A 22,735-nucleotide genomic window follows, 5' to 3' on the forward strand; every position below is an offset into this window, starting at 1 on the left:
GGTGTGTGATAACAAGGCAAAGACTTTGGTGAAATAAGCCTAACTGTTTTCTAGCAGGAAGAAAATAAATCTGCTTTACCATTTACACATGTGCTTCGCTGACTAATCAGGGAGCAACACTTTGTGGCCTGAAGCAGGGAGAGGGTTCTGCTCCAGTGGGTGGCTATTCATGGGCCAAGGATGGAGAAGCAGCCCCCACTGCTGGGAGCTCCCGCAAGCCCGCCCTGTGGATGGAGTTTATCTGAGCTCCCAGGCTTGAGAAGTGAACCACTGGATTGTGTGGGGAGGCATGTTTTTAATCCCAGAAAAGAGGCTATGATATGCAGCTTTCCTTGCAAAACACATACTTCCTTAAACGAGGCAAGTATTGGCTGCCCTGCTGAATAGGGGAGAGGGTCAGGCTTAAGGAGAGACCACCCCCCGCCAACCAGGTCTCATTCCTGAACATGTTGTAACCCCAGAGGTTAGTCTTGGTTCAACCTCAGTCTCCCCTGGGGGCTGTGACATCATCTGACTCTACTACAAGCAGAGCAAAAATGGGCAAATGGTCTCACTGTTTGGCCTTCAAGATAAAGTAGTCAACTTTTATGAATAAGCATGTTTTGGTTCCTAGGAAGTGAATTAGAAAGTGTTAGATCTGCATTGTTCTAACTACCTAGCTCTGTGCTTTTCTTGGTTGTCTCCACCTTAACCTCTTTTATGAATGGTTCAGTCATTGTTTTCACCTGGGATGTTTATCACCTGAGCTGTTTTCAGAGGCTTCACAGGCAGAAATTTTCTGAAAATCTGCAAAGGTCTGTATAGTCAAAGCAGTGGTTTTTCCAGCAGTCATGTAATGAATGTGAGAGTTGGACCATAAAGAAGGCTGAGCGCTGAAGAATGTTACTTTCTTACTGTTGTGATGGAGAAGACTCTTGAGTATCCTTTGGACAGCAAGGAGATCAAACCAGTCAATCCTAAAGAAAATCAAGCCTGAATATTTATTGGAGGACTGATGTGGAAGCTGACGTTCCAGTACTTTGGTCACCTGATGCAAAGAGCCGACTCTTTGGAAAAGACCCTGTTGCTGGGAAAGACTGAAAGCATGAAGAGAAGTGAGCAACAGGATGAGCTGGTTGGATGACATCATCAACTCATTGAACATGAGTTTGAGCAAACTCCAGGAGATAGTGAAGGACGAGGAAGCCTGGCATGCTGCAGTCCATGGGGTTGCAAAGAGTCGGACACAACTGAGTGACTGAACAACAACAAAGGGCTTTGATTTATATTAAAACGTTTTCCTTTGAGAAGGTGGATACATTGGTATGAATAGCTATTGATGTTCTCAGGTGCTGCCCCTTATACCAACAAATGGCAGCTTACTCCATTGACAATAATTGTGTGCAGGGGTATGAGAATGTGTGCATGTGTTTCATCTAGAGGTTTCATTTCCTACTTCTTGAGCTTTTTTTTCAGATTTCCTCTTGCCCCTATCCTCAGCTTCTGCAGTGCCTCACATAATCCTAACATTTAATGGCTGATCCTTACGTTTTTATTGATGACGAATAATCTATGCCCAGACTCTCTCTTCATTTCTCTTTTCTCTTCCTCCCTTCCCCTCTCCACCTGTCACTTTCAAAACATCATTGACAAAGCAGCAGGTTTTTTTTGAGCTGAAGTGGGAAGTAGTTCCATCTTCTGGGCTAACCACGATCATTTGAAAGTGTTTGTTTCTAAGGATTTGGAGGTTGCATCTGAGTCCAGTTGGAAATAATGCTGTGATCAATTAGTAATGTCTGCTCTGGGTACAGGCTGGAGGTGGTCTGACATATGCAGGTATTTCCATTCCTGCTTGAGATGGTGGGTCATTTTTTCTTAAGAACGATAAAAAGACATGCATCTCTAAGGAATTACTTGAAGATGTTGTCACTTCTGTTGCTTATATTTCCTGCCTTTTAAGTAATTATTTATTTTTGGCTGCATTGTGGTCTTTGTTGCTGTGAGCGGGCTTTCTTTCTCTAGTTGTAGTGAGCAGAGGCTACGCTTCTTTGTGGTGCGTGGGCTTCTCATTGCAGTGGCTTCTCTCATTTCAGAGCATGGGCTCTAGGTGTTGGGACTAAGCAGTTGCAACTTGTGGGCTCTAGAACTCAGGCTCAGTAGTTGCGGCACATGGGCTAAGTGGCCCCACAACAGGTGGGATCTTCCTGGACCAGGGATCGAACCCATGACTCCTGCATTGGCAGGCGGATTCTTAACCATTAGACCGCTAGTGGAGTCCCTTTCCTGCCTTTTAAAAAATACAGTACTCCAAGTTTTAAAAGGTGTTCCATAAACCTCATATCATAACCATGCAAAAGTACTACTGAGTCCTGTTAGGCAGAATTAGCATCCAGCGAGGTAGAGAGCCTATGGGCATGTGGGCTGGTACATCCTCCAGAACATGGGGTTATTTGCCTTCTTTCAGAATAAGCAGCAGAAAACCATAGGTATCGCTGGATAGCAAAACTCTGTGTTGATGTTCACATCTGCCCATCTTGGCTTGTTGGGTTATTAGCAGGAATGTTCTGGCTGCCTGCTAGTAAGAAGGGAACACTGACATCTCGCTTTCCTGGAACAAAGGACTCCTTTCCCTAGAAGATATATATATATATTTTTGTGTGTGTGTGTGTGTGTGTGTGTAGCACGTTGTGACACTCCCGCCCAATAGCCATCAGTATCCTTAGACCCACATCAGTGGGGACAGCCATCCCTGTTCAGTTGTCCCCCACAGATAAGAAGGAAAGTAGAGAGAAGGGCTGTGTTCACAATGGGCATAGAGGTTGCGGCAGAGGCAGGATGTGTAGGCAGAGAAGCCCAGAGCAGACAATAGTCTCTGGGTCTGTAACTTTGCAGCTGGACATGCCCTGGTCTGTTCACTTTGCTCCTTGTGTGTCCTTCACTCCTGAGTCTGGGATGCTATAGGCCAGCCCATGGTGGCATCAGAGGGGAGTGTGGTGAGCAGGATTAGATGCTGTGTGAGCCTCTAGAAAGCCTACCTAGGGCACACTGTTGTTGTCTGTGTGCTAACTTATCCTGGATGTTGAATGTGAATCTCACAGGAAAGCCATGGACTGGGATTCCTAGGCCCTGTCTGGGGATGAGCAGGGCCAGAACCTTCATGCCAGCCTGTAGCATCCTGGAGGATCTTGGGGGTAGTGGGCAGACCCCAGACAGGAACCATTAATGAACACTCTTTAGAGAAATGCGAGAACATCACGACCAAAATGAGACTGACTTGTGTGGCTTTGGTGCTTGTGAGCACTGAGCTTGCTAATGGGTTTCTTCAGACCTCTGTCCTTGTTGACTCATTGACTTGGTATTTTAATTTTGGGGCAGGGGGTGGGGTGGGGTTGGAGGTGGGATACTCCCTCTGAGGTGGTCAGGAAAGGTTTGTGAAGACACTGGTGTTTGAGCTGGCCTTGAAGGTAAAGAAGGAAGGGAAATAGTGGAGGCAGAGATGAGGCGGGGAGAGGAGGTCCCACACTCAGCCTTCCTGCGTTCCCAAGTCCTGCTGGCTGCTTCTGCTCTCCACCTGGCCACTCCTCACGCCCTCTCCCATCAGGACTCTGCGGTAGCCTTGTCCCCACTCCGCTAGCTTCCGGCCTTGCCTCTATAAGTTCTTCCGTTCTCAGCACCCCGTGTGATGTCTCTAATCAGACGCTGTGGCTCCTCTTCTCAAAACCTTGCAGAGGCTGCCCAGCTTGGAGTAAAATTCAGGTTCCTGCGCTCCCCTGAGAGACAGCACCCTCCAGCCTTGTTTCCCACCCCTGTCTTCTTTTAGCCGCACCAGCCTTCTTGCCGTTTCTTGAACATACAAAGTTCAGTCCTGCCTCAGGAGCTGTGCACTTGCCTTCCTTCACTTTGACTGCTCTTCTTCCACATACTTGCAGGACTGCTTCCCTCACTTAATTTAGGTGTTTGTTAGACGTCACCTGTTCAGAAAGGACATCTGTGATGACTTTATCCTTCTATGCACACACCTGTGATGAAGAAAATGCCCCAGTGTCTGCATCATTTCTTGAAGAACTGTCATCACAGCAAAGTTCTGATGGTGTCTTCTTATTCTGGAATGAAAGAACCTAAATTCCACAAAGTCCTTCGAAAGTGCTTCTGCTTAAATAGGAGTTCAAGTCTCACCTCCTTTGATTCACGATTGCCAGAGATCTCTGTTGCACTGTCTCCCAGGTTTGGCTTAAAAAAGACCTGAGTTCATTCCGGAGGTTCAGAGCCGTCTATATGTCAGGCACTGTTCTAGGCACTGGAAATACAGTGAACCAAAAAAATCATCTCTCGCCCACCCCCGCTTGGTGCCAAAATAGGCCAACAAGCCTGCAGGAAGATGTCAGGCTGTGGCAGCGGAGGGGATGGGTGGGGAGCTCCGTTACCTTGCAGGTCGTCATCACAGAAGGATGCTTTCAGGCTGTGGAAATGCCTCCATTTCTCTTATTCCTTTCCTGCCTGAAGTGTGAGAAAGGAAGTATGAGGAAGGGGAAGATGGACCAGCTCTCTGTGGTGGTAGCTGAGTTTCGTTATGACGAAGGCTGCGCTTGGTATCCGCATGGGAACCCCCATCTTGGATGTAGCTGGAGGGTCCAGAAGCAGAATTAAACCATCCTTCAACAACTCTTGAATTCTGCCCCCTCCATCTCAGAGCTGACTGCTGGCTGGCAACAGATTGAAAGCTGTATTTGTCACTTGTCGTCATCTGAGGGAACATCTAGAACGCATCTGGTTTACGTCAGAAACCACAGAAGCAAGGCCGGCTGCTGGAAGCCGGGACACTGGATTTCCTTGGTTGTTTCAAAAGCTGCTCGGATTCCTGGCAGTGCCTGTCAGCCTCTCTATTGAAAGACTTCTCTGAAGACTCTTCACCCATTGTTCCTCCCTTTCCTCCCCTCCAGGTTCCTATCTGCCTTATCCATGGCCTATTTCCAGAGGGTTTCTCCCTCTTCCTCCCATCCTGACATGCCCCCCAGTACGAGAGTGAGACGCGGGGTCCAGGTGGCTCAGCCTAGTCAGATCAGCTGCTGAGCAAAGCTGCTCCCTGGCAGCCACTATCAATACACAGTTGTCTAAGAGACGTATTGGCTGTGCCAGGTCTTAGTTATGTTGCAGCATACAGGGTCTCTGACCTTCACTGTGGTGCGTGGGATATAGTTTCCTAACCAGGGATGGAACCCGGGCCCCCTGCCTTGGGAGCATGGGGTCTTAGCCATTGGACCACCAGAGAAGTCCCTAGACTGTGTTTTTTAGAGCAGTTTCAGGCTTGCAGAAAAGTTGAGCATAAAGTACAGAGTTCTCATCTACTTCCCCTGTTACTAACATCTTGCTTGAGTGTGGCACATTGGTTGTAATCAATGAGCTGATATTGGAACATTATTTTTAATGAAAGTTAATGTTTTTTTAACTAGAGTACAGACTAAAGTCCCTCATTTACAATAGGGTGTATTCTTTGTGTTATGCATTCTATGAATGTTGACAAATGTGTGATGCTGTGTATCCACCATTGTATCACACACGACAGTTTCACTTCGCTCAGATGCTCTGTGCTCCCCCTGTTCCTCCCTTCTTCTCTCTCTCTCATCCCAAACCCCTGACAGCGAGTGATCTTTTTCCACTGTCTCCATAGTTAGGTCTTTTCCGGAATGTCATGTAGTTGGAATCACACAGTCACAGTACATAGTCCTTTCGGATTGGCTCATTTCACTTAGGAACATGCATTTAAGGTTACTTCATGTCTTTTTCCAGTTTGAGAGTTCATTTTTCATTGTTGCATAATATTCCATTGTCTGAATATACCATAGTTTATCCATTTGCCTGCTGAAGGATATTTTGGTTACTTCCCCACTCCAGTACTCTTGCCTGGAAAATCCTATGGACGGAGGAGCCTGGTAGGCTGCAGTCCATGGGGTCACGAAGAGTTGGACACCACTGAGCGACGTCACTTTCACTTTTCACTTTCATGCATTGGAGAAGGAAATGGCAACCCATTCCAGTGTTCTTGCCTGGAGAACCCCAGGGGGAGCCTGGTGGGCTGCCGTCTATGGGGTCGCACAAAGTCCGACACGACTGAAGTGACTTAGCAGCAGCAGCAGCATGATTGAGTAATTGTGAATAAAGCTGCTATAAATATTTGTGTGTGCAGCTTTCTGTGTGTGTGTGTGTGTACACATAAATTTTCAATCATTTGGGTAAATACCAACGAGCTTGACTGTCAAACCAAATGGTAAGACTATGTCTGGTTTTGCAAGAAACCACCAAGCTGTCCTCCAGAGTGGCTATACCATTCTATCAGCTGGTTCTGGTTCCTGCCCTACTTTGACTTGGACGAGTGATTTTTCTGGGCAGTGCTTTGGAAACACACTGAATATTCCAGGGATGCTGTCCACCTTCTTCTTCCTGTCATTTTCCTCTTCTTGCTAGAGCTAAACCATCTGAGCAGAAAACTTCCTCTTCCCTCCCTCTTTTCTTTTGCTTCCTATCTCTACCATCCTCCCACCCCAAAGTTAACAAGGTAGATGGGGACAGGCAGGAGCAGGCTTGGTAGGGGAATGCTACCATGCTTCCCCAGGGTGGTTTTTTTTTCTTTCTTTAAAATGATTTAAGTTGACACCACTGAGAGGTACATGGTGCTCTTCACCCCGAAACTGTGGGGTCAGGCGTGCCTTGTTCCTCACTGATGTGTCTCCAATCAGCAAAAGAAACTCTTCCTATAAGACTAAGTGCACTGGGGGCATTCACCGAGCAGCTTTGTATTGTGTGGCCGAAAGAACATCCATTGGCCAGAGGGAAATACTTCAGGGGCTCTGAAGTCAGGCAGTGGACTGAGAGGCAGTTGCCCTCCTCGCCACACCTCCCCTCCTTCCCTCTCCAGGCCCCCAGGAGTCAGTCTGGAGCCCTGAGACTATAAATCACTGGGTGCACGCTTGTTGGCAGCTCGTTGGTCTTGTTGCTTTATAGCCTGGCTTCCTATTGTGCAACCCAGATGCTCTGGGTTATTATAGAGAAGCATACAGATGAACACAGAATGGAGGGAATTACTGAATGTCAGGGAAGGAAGCAGCCCAGTTACCTAAAGGCAGGCTGATCCTGCAGCCCGCTGAGAGCTCCCCCAGGCCGCTGGCAAGGCTTTCCTGAGCCACCCTGTCCATTCATGTACCGCCGGCTTATTCTGTCTCCCTTGAGTTTTGGGTGCTTCTGCGCACATGCAGTTGGAGGCTGAATGACCTATAGTTGAGAGACTTTCCGTGCCTGGGTCCATAATTTCTCGACAGGGTGCACTGTTAGCCTCTTAAGGAGGACAAGCTCCTGTGCATCACAGCAATTTACCATCTCTGCTCTTAACCACTAAATACCAGGAGAGCCCCCATGTCATTGTTGACAGTCAAAACCTACCCCACCAGTTACCAACTGCCCCCAGGATGCACTGCCAGTGGGCAGAAGCCCTGGGCTAGGGGTGGGCTGGTCAGGCTCTCCTAGTGAAAGAGGATTCCCTGAGTGCCTCTTACCCACTTCTCATCTGGGCCCTTCTCACAGCTGGCACCTGCTCTTCTCCTCCGTGCCCTTCTTCATCTCCTCTCTTCTCTTCCTCCTCCTCCCCCTCACTTTCAGGGGAGGAGGACTTAGACTTCTCCCCAGCCTGCTTTATGATGCAGGGCTCCAAGAACTTCAGGGTGTTTCCCCTTTAATTCTTGAAAATGCATCTTCTGGGGATTTGTGTCCTCATTTGAGCTCTGCTTCTCAATCAGCGGTCTTTATGCAGTCAGGTGAGTTCTCCTAAGGGGTTTTCTGGAGTCAGCCCCGAGAACCCAGAAGGTGACAGAGGCCTGATGGTGGCAATGAGCATTGGTGCAGGGCTGTCCCCTCTGTCCAGCCCTCCCCCAGCCCCCAAGGCCAACGCTACACTGATCTGAAATGTGGCCAAGTCCCACTGGTGTTTATCTTGGCTCAAACCCCAGCCTCGCCGTGCCTCCTGCAGGGTGGTTCTGAGGGTGTTCGAGCCGAGTGGTGGGAAGGATGAGTTTGTCATCATCACGTGGAGGAAATAGGGCAGAGTTCAAGGATTGCTTATGTTTTCACCTCCTCCCCTCTCGTAGCCTACTTCTAAGCCACTGGTGATGAGTGGTGTGCACTCATGGCCTTGACAGAGCTGAGGGATGGGTCCGCCTTTGTTGGGGCTGCCAACAGGCTACCTCTGCTGGGCTGAGGTCTGCACGGGCAGAGCCTCTGCTGACCCTGGGCCCCGAGGATGGCCATTTGGGCGCCACCACAAGGCCAGGGGAAGCTGGGACAGGGCCAGTGGGCCTCCGTGGAGGGGGCGGGGCTTGGTGTTTGATTCCTGAATTTGCTGGCAGCTGTGGGACCCTGGCCCTGCAGGGAGTGTCACTGCGCCTCCCACTGGATCCCAGCCCTGTGTCTGGTCCACTCTCCCATCCCTTCTTTCCTCAGGGACTCTGGGAAAGTCAAGCATGGCCCTCTGCACTGACACCTTGATGCCTCACATGAGGGTCAGTCGGCTGGAACAGGGTGTGAGCACCTCAGCTTGTCACAGCTTCCTGCAGCCTCAGAGCTCAGCGCTGGGAGAGTGAGTTGGTGATTCAGCAGCCAGGAAACTCCAGGAGAGCTCAGTCATACTCGCCCAGCTGCTCTGCAGTCCCCGTCGAGGCCCTTGGCCTGCTAGGACTGGAACAGGGCCTGTGCAAGAGGAAGTTTGCCTCAGTCCCCAGCCCTGGTCCAGGATCATTGATGAACCTTCCACTCTGCTTCCTCCTAATAAGAAAGAGCGGGGCATGGATGGGAGTGGGCACAGGGCCTGTTTCACCCAGAGGAGATGCTTGGTGCATCCTGGTTAACTGTTTTACAGAGATATTTTGCTCCTGTGTGCTGTCTGCTTTGCGGGGTGTGGGGGTGGGGGTCCTCTCAGACCACCATATTAGCAGGTAGCCCTGTGCTGTAAGGCTTTGACCTGGGTGAGGGTTGTGGGGAGCAGAGAGGAAGATGTGTGTGTAGCAGTGTGAGGCATTGCATCACACCTACCGGGCCTTAAGAAACAAAGGTTTCTCAACAATGCAGCACCCACCTGGTCCTACCGTGGTCTCTACGGCTTTCTCGTTTAGTCATTTCTTTTTCTTTTTAATTTATTTATCTTTAATTGAAGGATAAATATAATATTGTGTTGGTTTCTGCTATACATCAACATGAATCAGCCATAGGTATACATACGTCCCCTCCATCTTGAGCGTCCTTCCCACCTCCTAGCCCATCCCACCCATCTCAGTTCAGTTCAGTCACTCAGTGGTGTCCGACTCTTTGTGACCCCATGGACTGCAGCACCTCAGGCTTCCCTGTCCATCACCATCTCCTGGAGCTTGCTCAGACTCATGTCCATCGAGTCGGTGATGGCATCCAACCATCTCATCCTGTGTCATCCCCGTCTCCTCCTGCCTTCAATCTTTCCCAGCAGCAAGGTCTTTTCTAATGAGTCAGTTCTTTGCATCAGGTGGCCAAAGTATGGGAGCTTCAGCTTCAGTCCTTCTAATGAATATTCAGGGTTGATTTCCTTTAGGATTGACTGGTTTGATCTCCTTGCAGTCCAAGGGACTCTCAAGAGTCTCCTCCAGCACCACAGTTCGAAAGCATCAATTCTTCAGTGCTCAGCCTTCTTTATGGTCCAGCTCTCACATCCATACACAATTACTGGAAAAATCATAGCTTTGACTAGATGGACCTTTGTCAGCAAAGTGATGTCTCTGCTTTTTATTACACTGTCTAGGTTTGTCATAGCTTTTCTTCCAAGGATCAAGCGTCTTTTAATTTCATGGCTGCAGTGACAGTCTACTGTGATTCTGGAGCCTAAGAAAATAAAGTCAGCCACTGTTGCCACTGTTTCCCCATCTATCTGCCATGAAGTGATGGGACTGGATGTCATGATCTTAGCTTTTTGAATGTTGAGTTTTAAGCCAGCTTTTTCACTCTCCTCTTTCACCCTCATCAAGAGCCACCCCATGTACTGCCTGTTTATCCTGAGTCCCTGCAGTCATTCTTTACAATAATCCCGTGTGGGAGATGGATATCTTTCTCTCTTTTTCATAGTGAAGGAGACCGAGATGCTGGCAACAGGCCAAGGTTGCATAACTGCAAGGACTCAAGTTAGGACCTTAGTGGCGTGAGTCTGAGACACTGAGCTGAGTGAGGACAGATCGTGTGCAGGGAAGGTGGCTGGTGCCTGCCAGGAATGGGTGGGCGGAGCCAAATAGAAATGGGGTTTAGGACTAGGTTATGCGCCTAAAGTCTCTGGGCAGGACTTCAGATGGGCCTCTGTGAACAGAGTTTAGAGGGAAGGGGTCTGGTGGTCCAAGTGCTCTAGAAGCTCACTGGCAGAGGAGCAGAGGTGAAAATGCTTTGGTCATAAAAACCAGTCAGGCAACTATTGTGAAGACCCAGAAGAGATGATGAGGCCTGAGTTTTGGCAATGGCAGTAGGGATGTAGAGGGATGGATAAGATGGGTGAGGTGGAGGCAAGACTTGTGGGAGGTTTTGTGGCTTGGTGATGGGGCAAAGGAGAGGGAGGGGCCAATGATGGTATCTGGTCTTCAGCCCCACCTAGAACCAGAGAGGAGGAGTGGAGAAGGGCAGGAGACATGAGGTCTGAGGTCCAAGCCTTTGGAGAAGGTCAGGGTTGGAAACAGTGCTTGGGGCCTGGAAGTGGGAAAGTGTCGATGGGAATGTGGGATTGTGGGCTGGCTTTAGCAGCCCTTACTCATCTGCCTTCCATGTAGTATGGGAGAGTCCATTTTCCTCTGACTTTGCATACTTTATTTCATTTTATTTAATCCTTTCAAGTCATGCGAGGAAGTGTTGTCCTTGTTTATGGATGAGGACACAGAGGCAAAGTGAGGTTAGATAACACAGCTAAGGTCTCACAGTTAAGGAGCGGCAGAGCTAGGGTTCAAACCCAGTCCTGACAGCAGGGCTCCTTTTTTCTCTGCCATAATAGACCCTAAGTTGGGATTAGAAAGTGGTACAGGGTTTCAGTGCAGACACCCATCTGCCTGTCTCTTCTACCTCCCTGATCCTGAAGGTTCAACCTGAACACTTTGGGTTTTCCCACCCACAGATATACAAACAGACATGGAAAATACCATGAGCATGCAAGTAACACTGGCTTATTTTCTAGGAGGTCATAGTCATAAAGTATTGCCTTAGACTCATCAAGTTAGACTTTGCTGCTTCTGGCTACCCACGAGTCATTAGGAAGGGCAGCTGAGGGTCCCAAGCTCCTGGACTGTAAGCTTCGAATATATCTTCAAGCCCACGTCAAGACTGCATTGAAAATGTAGAAATGGAAAGTGCCCTTTTAGGTTCTAGTTTCGGATCTCTCCCATCTTCTGATATTCGATGGACATGCTAAATCGAAAGACAAAATTATAACAAACTGCGCACACTCACTGAGGCAAGCACGCGCAGCCTTTTGCCTGATCCTGGTTCAAGGCAAGCGATCCACCTGCACACAGAGCATCGGAATGAGGCCAAGTATGTCCATATCCCTCTTCCCCAGACAGATGGTTTAGAAAGATGCCAGCCCCATATCATCCCAGAAGTTAGGGACAGGGCTGACGCAACTCTGTCATTTAAACATAAAGAACCTGAGATTGAGAGCCGTGAAGGGACTTGCTAAAGGTGACACCACTCACGGACGACCCTAGCCTCTGGACTTATCTCCGTATCACAGCACATCTGGCTTAGATCCAGGAGAAGACTTTTCTAGAGTGTCTGTGTCCTTTGGCTGCGCTCCACAGGATAGGGGGAAGCAGAGGGTGGCTGGCTGGGCCCTGTAACATGAGCTGCCATGTCTGTCACTTACAAGCTGGGTGACCTTGGGCAAGTGACTTAATCTCCTATATCTGGACTTTCTCATCTCCAAACTGGGAGCTTGAACAGTACCTGCTCCTAGGACTGGCTTTGCTTACTGAATGAGATGATGCAGGGCATGTCGTAAGTGCTGAAATGTTGCTGCTATTACTGTTAATAATGCTCTCGGCCACTAGTCAGACGCCTGTGGTCTTCACGCCCACTGCTGCGTACAGGTGTGTACTGGTTCACATACTGGTTCACATGTCTGTGGAGCTGTTTGGGTGCAGGGTCAGAACCTCACTTGGATGGGTTTGTCACAAGAGCTACCCACTTCCCTGCAGAGTTACCACCTGAAACCCAGCACTAACCATTTCAAGTAATTTCTCGATAAGACTTTCCTGGGGTAGCAAAGTTTAGTCCGTGTTTTGAAGGCAGAGTTCCAGATGCTGGGATGGAGAGAGAAAGAGCCCTCTGTCCCGTGAGCTGTTCGGCCCAAAGTGATTCATTCTGTGTCACATATTTCTAAACCCTCCTCGCCTTCCCCTGAGCTCTCCTGATCCCGTCCGGCCAGTTACTCCACACATTCCTCTGCTGCTTTGCCTGCCATCCTCTGAAGCCAGTGTCACCGGTGTCTCTGTAAGCAGGGGCACTTGTGAACTGTCACCTTTTCCTTGGGGAGAAACTCTGCACTGGGGTGATTGAGGATGCCGCGTGGCTGCTTTCGATGTGACATTTATGGCCGTTCTCGCAGGAGGGTCAGGCACGGGTCTCCTGGTCTTACTGGTCCTGCCAGCTTCCCTCCTTGCCCCTGCCTACTGTGTGTTCCCTTTTTCATCCTAATCACTTCTGACCCTGAAGCTAGCATCTGTACCTGGCTATCAAACCTCTTGTGTTGAAAAATACTAAGTCACACAATATTGCAGGTTTTGCAGTTAAAAATCCTGCCATATTTGTAGAGAAATTTCAGGTGTTGGAATATAATTCATAAGAGAAAATACCCTAGAACCTGGTACCAAAAGTTACCTTAGTACCAGCAGACCCTGGGTTCCCTGTGACCCATTTCCACATATTTTTGTCCCGTACATGGCTGTTCATGGGTGTCACCTGAAGACCTCGAGCTGTAGGTACCATCCTCACTTCCTGAGCTTCTGCTTTGAGCCTCATGGCCCCGCAGCCCCAAGCATGGCAGGAGAGGAAGTGAGATCCTGGCTGCCCTCCACATGGCCACACTCGCTTTTGCCTGTCTCTCCACTGGTTCCTGCCCCTCCACCTGCATTAGGTCATTCCCCGCGGGCCTTTCCTCACCAGCTCCACTAAAGCTAAGATATCTTTCATCCAAAAGGACCTGCTGCAACCTCTCTCCACCCTCCCCGCATCTCCCTGATGCCAAAACCTCACCCTCATTCCTTTGCTCAGGAAGCCTGGCTTAGGGGATTTGAAAGTGGATGAGCTGTGGAGCCTGATTTTCTAGGGCAAGCAGCTGATCTACACAGTAGAGTAGGTGGGAGCCTGGAAGCAAATACCAGCTGTAGTGGAGGTGAGAGCAGGGCATGGTCACCTCTGCCGGGGTGGCCGGGGGCCTGACGATGCCTCTTCCAGGTCAGGGCCTTAGAGCTGAGTGTCTGCAGAGGAGGTGAAGTGGTCACCAGGCCGACAGGTAGAAGAGGATGGAGGGTGTCCCGTGCTCAAGGTACAGCCAGGTCCCAACCCCGTGCATGCATGTGGGGCTGCACAGACGAGGCATCCTGCTCTGTGGTCGGGTGTCCAGCATCCATCGGCAACATTTCCCCTTGGCCCTGACCTGGGAGCTCCCAGGTAAGTAGGCTGTCCTCTCTCTGGCCATTCTTCCTGTTGGAAGCAGCCATCTGCATCCCGAAAGCTGAAGCAAAACCTCTGCAGACCTTGTCCTTCCTGGAGGGCCGCCTGGGTTCCCTCTACCTCGAGGCTGGGGCCCGTCTTTCACAAGGTCTTTCTTCCATTACGTGTAGATTTTCCCCTCGCCACCACCTCCCTTTACTGAGTTCACAATCTTGAGAGTTCCCTCGTTGGAGCTATTTAGACAAAATGGGATGGCAGGAGCAACCCAGAAGGGATTCCTGCCTGGAGGGAGGCTGGCTGGATGGCCTCGGGGCAGGCAAGGCCCGGCTTTGAACCTCAGGTGAGAGGCACCTGTAGCCTCTGAGTCTCCGTCTGAACTGTGCGTTGTCTCCCCAGGGCCACTGGCGGCGGCCATGCCTATGTCTGAACCCAAGCAGGTGCTCCAGGGAGGATTCCTGTGCCTCTGATGAGTCTCAGAGCCTGCCAAGGCCATGTGTTTCTGGCCTTCACATGGTCCAGCTGTTCCAAGCAAAGCCCAGGGGGCTGGAAGTCTGGGCAGCTGGGCTTATGGAGGTTATGCTGTGGGGAGTCTGGACGTTCACACCCTTGCTCCTTCTCGGTAGACCTTGCTCATAGTGGGGGGATTGGAGGCAGTGGAAATATCACAAGAGGCAACAGATGGAGCCTCTGGAAGAGATGGATCAACCTGGTGCCTAGGCCCCCTGAATCTGTTGTCTGGACTCTTTTGGTGGTCATAGCTGGTACCTTCCAGTGTGTCATGACAGCCCATGACAGAAGGACTGGTGTGTGGGGTGGTCATTAAACACTGTCTCAGGCATAGGAGTTGGATAGACTTGAGTCTGAATTGGGCTGCAGGAACTTGGGCAGATTTCTCAACCTAAGCCTCAGTTTCCTCATCTGTAAAATGGGGGTGTTTCCATAGACTGGACCAGAAGGCAGGGAGGCTGGGAGGAGCCCTGTGTCATGGGTATGCTGCTGCTAAATCACTTCAGTTGTGTCCGACTCTGTGCGGCCCTGGAGATGGCAGCCCACCAGGCTCCCCTGTCCCTGGGATTCTCCAGGAAAGAACACTGGAGTGGGTTGCCATTTGCTTCTCCCATGCATGAAAGTGAAAAGTGAAAGAGAAGTCGCTCAGTTGTGTCCGACTCCTAGCGACCCCATGGAGTGCAGCCTACCAGGCTCCTTGGTCCATGGGATTTTCCAGGCAAAAGTACTGGAGTGGGTTGCCATTACCTTCTCCAATAAGTAATAAGTGTCATGGGTATGGTGAGGACTAAATAAGATAAAGCATGTAAAAGCCAAGTGGTGGGCCTGGGACTGCCACCTGCCCAGTAAGTGGCACCTGTGCCCCCGTGAGACGTGACAGAGGTCAGACCCTGTCTTTTGGATCTGGGACCCTCCTAGGGAGCCCACCACATGGTGAAGGAGAAGCAAAGGGCTCATCTCCCATCACAGGGCCCCTGCTGCAGTTGTGTCTAAACAGAAATTGCAGAGAGAGCCCAGGGCACCGAAGAGTTTTTCCATGGGACCGTGGCGGGTAACAGAAAGGAACTGTTCTTGTACTGCTCAACTTATGATTAAAAACCCAGTGTCCTTCCTCTGTGGAACATGGTGGTTTTGTAACCCCTAATTAGTTCCCGAAACATCTTTGCAAGTTCAGCAGCTGAGAGCTCCCAGGTAAGGAACCTGGGGGGTGGGATGGCAAATGGACTCGCCCCAAGGCTGAGGGAACACCTCTCCACACGCCCTGGATGCTGGGGAGCACCTCCGCTCTCTCCTGGCTGAGGTTGGACAGTGTTTGCTGTCTAGTCCAGGTTTTGCTTAAGCAGAGGTCAGCGTGCAGCCGAGGAACTGTACTGACTGACGGACGGACGGATGGATACGGGGCTGGGACAGAAAGGGGAAGGAGATGCATTTGTTCATACACTGTTTGTGACAGGCCAGTGGCGCTTCCTTTCAAGAGGTTTGTTTACAGAGCATCTGTGAGTCTTTCCTTTTGGTTCCACAGGTCACTGGCCACCTTTGGCCCCGAGTGGTTTGTGGTGATGCCAGTAAAATCAGCTTGTGACAGGTCCCCAGCTGACTGGGAGAAACCTCTGAGACTTTTCCTTGCTTTGGTAGGAAACCCTCAGTTTAGTGCTTGGTGTGTCGATTACACACTCGGCCTTTTAGGTAATGCCCAGGGGGGCCCTGAGACCTTGCTTCCAAAGGTAGTGTCTATTGGGCAGCAAGAAGGAATTACACAGGCCAACATGTGATTTCACTTTCTCTCCTCGTCCTCGTCTGCCACTGCCTCCTGGTCTCCCCCCACCCAACTCCAGCACCAAGTGTCAGGTTCGGGACTCTGTAGGAGTATTTGGGAAATTCATGCCAGGCCAGCAGTGAGAGCAGCCTGAAGCTTTTAGATATTTCTCAAGTCAAAGGCTTAAAAGGAAGTCCTGAGCAGATTGCCTTATCTGTTCCAAGCATGTTTCTCCCTTGAGAGTCAAGGGCTGGCGTGTCTACACCCTGAGAGATGGGGGAAAGGAGCTCTCACAGCCTGCATGGCAAGGGGTGTACTGTTCCTGAGCCTTGGGGTGGGGTCACAGCACAGAGGTTTGCCTCTTTCTGTGCTGCCTCTGGGCTAGCCTGCAGGCAGGCCGGCCTCATTGCGTGACCACCACGGCATGTTTTTGCAGTTCAGTTTTAGGGAATCATTCTTAGTTCATGCTGATTGCGTAACTCCTAGAGGTTCCTTCTTTGACAAAATTATGCTGCTCTGCTTCCTCTGGGGCTGTAACGTGCGGGCGCAGAAGGTCATCTGCTGGCCGGGGGTAGCTTTGGAAATATGCGACCCCTGTGGTCCCAGAGCCTCCTGCTCAAGTGGGCCCTGGGCTTGGGGGCTCATGCCCACACAGTCGCAGTCTGGACATACTTAATGGTTTTCCTTTCACATTATAAATGTGAAAGGAAAATGAAGTTCAATGGGACAGTGGGGTGTGTGCAGGGCCCTGGGGCCTTGGCTCCTGTGATCCCACCTACTGCCACCTCCCTGCCTCCCCTGGGTGGGTTCTCACCCCTGCCACCTGGGACCTGGACACCAGAAAGGCTGGAATGAGGTGTGTGCCCCTCCTGGGTAGGGCATGGTGGCAGCTGCCCCATCGAGGCTGGTAGCCCAGCTGCATCTCTGTGGAAGACGGACATGGGCGAGCCTCTCCTCTCCCCTAATCCACGTACCCCCGGGTAGATGTTGCGACACCCTCAAGGTCACCTGCCCATGGTGGGTTGGGGCAACTGGTTTCTGGGAAGAAGAAACCTCTGTCTGGCTTCCCTGCCCCCAGCTGGGTCGCTTACATCCGCACATCCATCCCTCTTTTGGCGGACCCAGCTGTCTGGGATCCCGTGCACGCCTGGGTACTGTTGCTGGGGCCCAGGGTGCCTCTGGGGAGCTGGGCTCACCCTGCAAGTCTCCTCACACCCCAGAGAGAGCAAGACCAGAAAGAGCACGTAACAAGTATCATGACATGCTCAACATCATGTACATACTTAAAGCCACTGAACTATGCGCTTAAAGAGAGTTAAGATAGTAACTTCTATGTATATTTTATCACAATAAAACATATCTATAAGGTGTTTTAAAACAAGAAACATCATGACAAGTGGAGAGAGAGAGAGACCAGGAAAGAAAAAGCTTGAGATTTTAGTAATGCTAATAGGCACTTTTTTCCTGCTTTTTGCACAAAGGGTCCCACTTACTCATTTTGTACTGAGCTTCCCTGGTGGCTCAAGATGGTGAAGAATCTGCCTGCAATGTGGTAGACCAGGGTTTTATCCCTGGGTTAGGAAGATCCCCCGGAGAAGGGAATGGCAACCCACTTGCCTGGAGAATCCTCATGGACAGAGGAGCCTGACGGTCTACAATCCATGGGGTTGCAAAGAGCTGGACACAATTTAGTGACTAAACCACCACCACTCTGTATTATGTTGCTTCGACTGCCTGTTGGCCACTTTGTAAAACTATCAACTCTTTCCCTTGAGAAGGACCCATCCTTGAAGGCTGAGAAGTTGGCTGCTGGCCAGACTCTCACCTGTCTTCTTTTCTTCCTCTTCACAGGTATTTTCTTGGCCGTGTGCCAGGCCCTGGAGAACAGCACATCCGCCCTGAGTGGTGAGTCCCATCCCATCCCCTCCACGTGGGGTGGTGTATGGAGAATGGATGGGAGCAGCCCCTGGCTGCTTTGTGGAGCCTCTGCTACAAGCTTCCCCCCGGCCTCCTGCCTGCTGAGCTCCCATGCATCTGCCTCCTGCACGTTGTCCCAGGGCCTGGGGAGTGCTCCTGGGAGGTCTTAACCGCCGGCCCACAGCGACCGTTCCCTGCTCTGCTCGCCGAGGGTGTGCCCTCTCCCAGCTCTGATCCCAGCACAGTCCCTGTGGGCAAGGCTGCTGGCAAGCTGAGCCTCATAATCCATCTAAAGAAGAACCCAGAATCCTAAACCCTCTTGTCTCCTTCTGCCTGGGAATCTTTGTTTAGTTATTAATACTTTCCAGTTTCTCCTTGGACATTTGTAGTTGCATTTCCTTTTTTGCATTTTGAGATCCTGGGTCAACAGATTGGAAAGTTGGGAAACGTTGGTGGCAAACTACTCGTGGGCAGAGGCTGACAAAAGCGTCCCCTGCGACGTTTGCTCACAGCTCTTAGCATTTGTCCATGTGCACTAATATTTTTATACAATTAGTCGTGGTGAAGAAGTGATTTGGGTGCCTGCTTTTTAAATTCAGGGTTTGGAGTTGTGCTTTTTTCCATGTGGCTAGAATGTCTTGAAATGTATCTTTTTAAAATGTCATAATGTTTCATTCAAGTGGACACATGTTACAATTAGGCTTTTCCCATGGGATATTTTTGTTGTCTTCAGTTTGAATTATAATGCTCCTTCTTGATGCCTAGAAACTATTTCCTTCTTTTGGATTCTTTCCTTGGGACATAGCTCTAGGAGCAAGAGTGTATATTTACGACTCTTGTAACAAACTGCTAAGTAGCTTTCCAAATGAATTGAGCTGGTTTTTATGTCAGCAGTGTACCAGTCTGCCAGTTTCTCTGTTCGCTCGTTGACATAATGTTCCCATCTGTTACTGCAGTGGCCCCCACTGCGTCTCCCTAGTTATTTCAGGGAGGTGCCAGGGCAGGAGGTGGTGCTCTGTATTCATACATCCTCAGACCACCACACAGTGTTCCTGGTACTTAGCTCTTCTCCAAAGCTTTCCGTCCGAACATAGTAGATGCTGCTGCTGCTCCCACTGGATACTAGCGCTTCTGCAACCCCACAGTCTCCGCCCGGAGCTGTTCTCCTTGATGCACTTGAACCCTTAAGGTGTCTGATGCCACAAAAGAAACTGCCTCTTGCCCTGTGTGTTATACTTCGTTGGGACTGGGGGTGGAAGCGCCCGTCCGTTCCAAAGCAGTGCGTTGGCAGTCCAGGGTCTACTTGAGTTTCCATGAAGTAGTTCTTTCACTTTTTAACTACTTCCCCCATCACAAAGGGCTCAGATGTGCATATACAGGGGGGAGGGGATAGCTTTGTGACCCTTGCTAGTTTCACAATTGACCCAGCCCTCATCCTGGGATGCATTTACGCTCCGGGTGCACCCCCAGCCCATCGTGGTCCTCACTGTAGGACCTGGTGGGCCAACAGCCGGGTTCTCCTCTGAGTCACTTGTAGGTGACAGTTTGTGGTGATGCAGAGGCTAATGCTGCCCCCAGGGAGACGGTTATCTTACCCCCTACTCCCATTCCATCCATCACACAGGAAAGCTAGGGGACGTTGTACCTGAGCCAGTCCCCTTAGGGGCCTGCCATGGCTCCTGCTGAGGCCCCTTAGGGTTCCCTAGGCTCTTCTGGGCAGACGTGGGAAACCTGTGATATTTATCCAGAAAATGATATTTATCCAGAAAATGCTTGCTGCGGTCATGACCGACCTCTGCTCCGTGTTTCTTTTCTGGCCTTGCTTCTGTGAGACGGTCTTAGGTTGATATCGGACATACTCTCCCCCTGAGGACTTAGGTTCAGAAAACAGTAGGTGGGCCTGCCCGTTTGCACACAACCCTGTAACTGGCTGAGTGCTGCTCTGTGGCCCAATGTGGTGGGTGAGAGCTGGGGTAGAGCCACACCTTCTAGTGTGCAAGGGGCATTGAGATCTTGGTATTGGTTGGTGACATGTGGGAGCGGGCAGGGGGCCCGCCAGTCTGGCCTCTTGCACTGCTCTCTGATGGGTCACTTAGCTGTGGTACTTGTGCCCCAGAGAGGTTAATGGAATAGTTCTTTCCATGTTCACTTGCTCTCTGCCCTGCCCTGCTGGACCAAGATATGAATCCAGAGAGAGCTGGGTTAGTTAGTAGACAAGTCCAAATGGTGATGGCCATGTCAGAGCCACTTGTCCAGGAGCTAGGGCTTTGTGACTAAATCAGGCTTGTTTGCTCAACTTTCTTTCCCTTTAGGGTGACCTTCCCATTTTCTGGAAGACTCCCCAGGCCCTTGTAGGCCTTGCCAACCCTACCCGAACTCTGTCCTCTCCGGACATGGCTGAAATCTTGTTGTGGGTACAGCTCAAACTGGAGACCCCACCAGTCACACCCACTACACTAGCATTGAAATATATGTGTGTTTACCTCTTGGCTAATTCAGCAAGCAAAACTATTTGTTAATGTTTATAATATAAATCTTCATACATAGAAAAGAAGAAATAATAGCAACATCAATCCCCATGTATCCATCACCCAACTTCAACAACTAGCATCTCTCTGCCATTTTTCCTTCATCTATTTTCTCACCTTTTTGAGTTTGCTCTTTGTTGGTGTAGTTTGGTCTAACTAAATAGCGAGATCTCTCTCTCTCCACACACACACGCACCCACACACACATATATGTGTGTGGATTCTCATGCAGGCTAAAGTTTGAGAACCACTGTGCTACTATAATTTAAATTTTTTTTGGATTGGAACCTGTAGTGATAAATGCATTTAAAACAGTATCCCACTACCATCCATATTACATTCTCTCTATTTATATGACTGCAACCAAATTTCCATGAAACAATAGTAACCCTGAATATAGGTTACTGTGATGTTTTCTTAGATTAGAAAACTGTTATGTTTTCTAATCTGTACCATCTCATTCCATTTCATTGAGAAATATGAGTCATAACTCCTTAAATTAATTTTACAATCCACTAATGTGCTATGACCTGCAGTATGAAGAACACTGATCTCATGTCCTGTCCTGTGCTACAGAGGCTGGGATATTAAAATCTATGTTCTGAAGACTCCCTTGCAAACTGTGACACTGAAAAACAGGCTAAAAAATTTATTCAAAATTTAGAAATAGACAAAAGGATGACTACATATCTTTGCAAAGTCATACTGGGATATTGGCAATATACTTATTGCCTGAAGGTCAATTCTTTTTAAAATTAATTTATTTACTTATTTATTACTAATTCTTTAGGTCAGTGGTTCTCAAACTTTCATTAAGCATCAGAATGCCCTGGAGGGCTCTTAAACCCATAATGCTGCATCTTATCCCAGAGTTTCTGATTCAGTAGGTCTTGAGTGCGGCTTAAGTAATTGTATGTCTAACAGGATCCCAGTGATGCTGGTGCTGTTGGTCTGGGGAGCACACTAGAATCATTGCTCTAGAGTAACATACCTGCGCCCTGCCACGCGTTGGGACTGGGTGCAGAGTGCCCTTCTTCGTAGGACATGGGCACGGCCTGAAAGGCGGCCGCCCCCTCGTGGGTCACGCAGCACACATTCGTGCGGAACGTGGTGCTAAACCATTGATAGGTGACCTGCTTCTGGGTGGCGTTTCATACTAGTGAAAGTCAGCCCTGGACACAATGGTCTGAAAAATAAAGAGAAGAAGAGTATTTTAAAAAGAAGGATTATTTTTCCTTAATAAAAATTTTTAAAAATAAAAAAATAGAGTAACATGCCATTGCCTGATTTACTATTTATTAAGGTGAGGATTCTGCACAGTTGCAAGTTAACTTGTAGAAGTTGCCAGTGATTTCTGTCAGTAGAAATACAAATAATTGCTGTCCCATGAAAAAGATAATTTCAATAGTTTTATTCTCTTGTAAGACATTCACCTGTTTTATATTTCAGCAATTTAGCGATCTTATTTCAGCATTCTTCCTTTCAGTGACAGTATATACTAGTCTCTCAGATCCTTCTTTGAGCTAGCATTAATACATACTTTCATTAACAAGTTAAATAAATCTTTGTGTTAAAATAAACTTTTACATGCATAACAACAACAACAAAAAACATAATCCATTTCTCTTGTGACTATTACTTGTGTCTAACAGATAAGAACTTTTAAAATGGAACCATAGTTCAGTTATACCAACAAAAGCAATAGTAATTCTTTTTTATTAGATTCTTAAATATGGAGGGTAGATGATGCTGAACTCAAATTTGTGGCATTTTATTTAATTCACATTGCCTTTGATGTTTTCATATTTTGCTTTCTAGTTATATTTCCTTTCAGGTCAACACTGCTTTTATAAAATGTACTCATTTGTATACTGGGTGACTGACTTTCACATCTAGGAGTGAAGGCAGTGAAGGGAGTCCCTCCTAACCCTTATGCTCTGGAGGTTGGTGGGCTCAGTTACGGAAACTATCTAGGTGTGAAGATGGGTAATTTTAGGATAGAAGCTACGAGAGCTTCACCACATGCAGATCTCTTCACTCTGAGAGTTAATTGCAATGAGAAATAGTAATGAACACAAGAAGGTTTTCGTACATTCCTGATTGATGGTGCTGGAACAAAGGACTGCAGACTTACTCAGAATTAAGCTCTAACATTTTGATGGAGCAGCATAGACAGAAAATTGCAAACTCCATATGCCAATCAAAAGTGGAATATGGGCTTGACGGAACAGGGGCTGATCCCATGTGGCATTCTTGTGCTTTTCCCCCAAAAAAGTCCCGTGGCCTCATGACTTCATAGTTGCTCTTGGCTTTCTTGTTTGAGATTTCATTGGCTTCT

General features: G+C 49.0%; 1 protein-coding gene across 2 annotated transcripts in view; it reads left to right on the forward strand.

Annotated features, from left to right (window-relative positions):
• TGFA (transforming growth factor alpha) overlaps positions 1 to 22,735 on the forward strand; it is a 118,674-nt gene that overhangs the window by 19,884 nt on the left and 76,055 nt on the right. For both annotated transcript variants that reach the window (XM_027554949.1, XM_027554950.1), the window contains exon 2: positions 17,804 to 17,857. In XM_027554949.1, coding sequence (XP_027410750.1) covers positions 17,804 to 17,857 — 54 coding nt within the window. The remainder of the gene's footprint in view (positions 1 to 17,803; positions 17,858 to 22,735) is intronic.

This window comes from Bos indicus x Bos taurus, chromosome 11, assembly GCF_003369695.1.
Source record: "Bos indicus x Bos taurus breed Angus x Brahman F1 hybrid chromosome 11, Bos_hybrid_MaternalHap_v2.0, whole genome shotgun sequence".
Classification (NCBI taxonomy): Eukaryota; Metazoa; Chordata; class Mammalia; order Artiodactyla; family Bovidae; genus Bos; species Bos indicus x Bos taurus.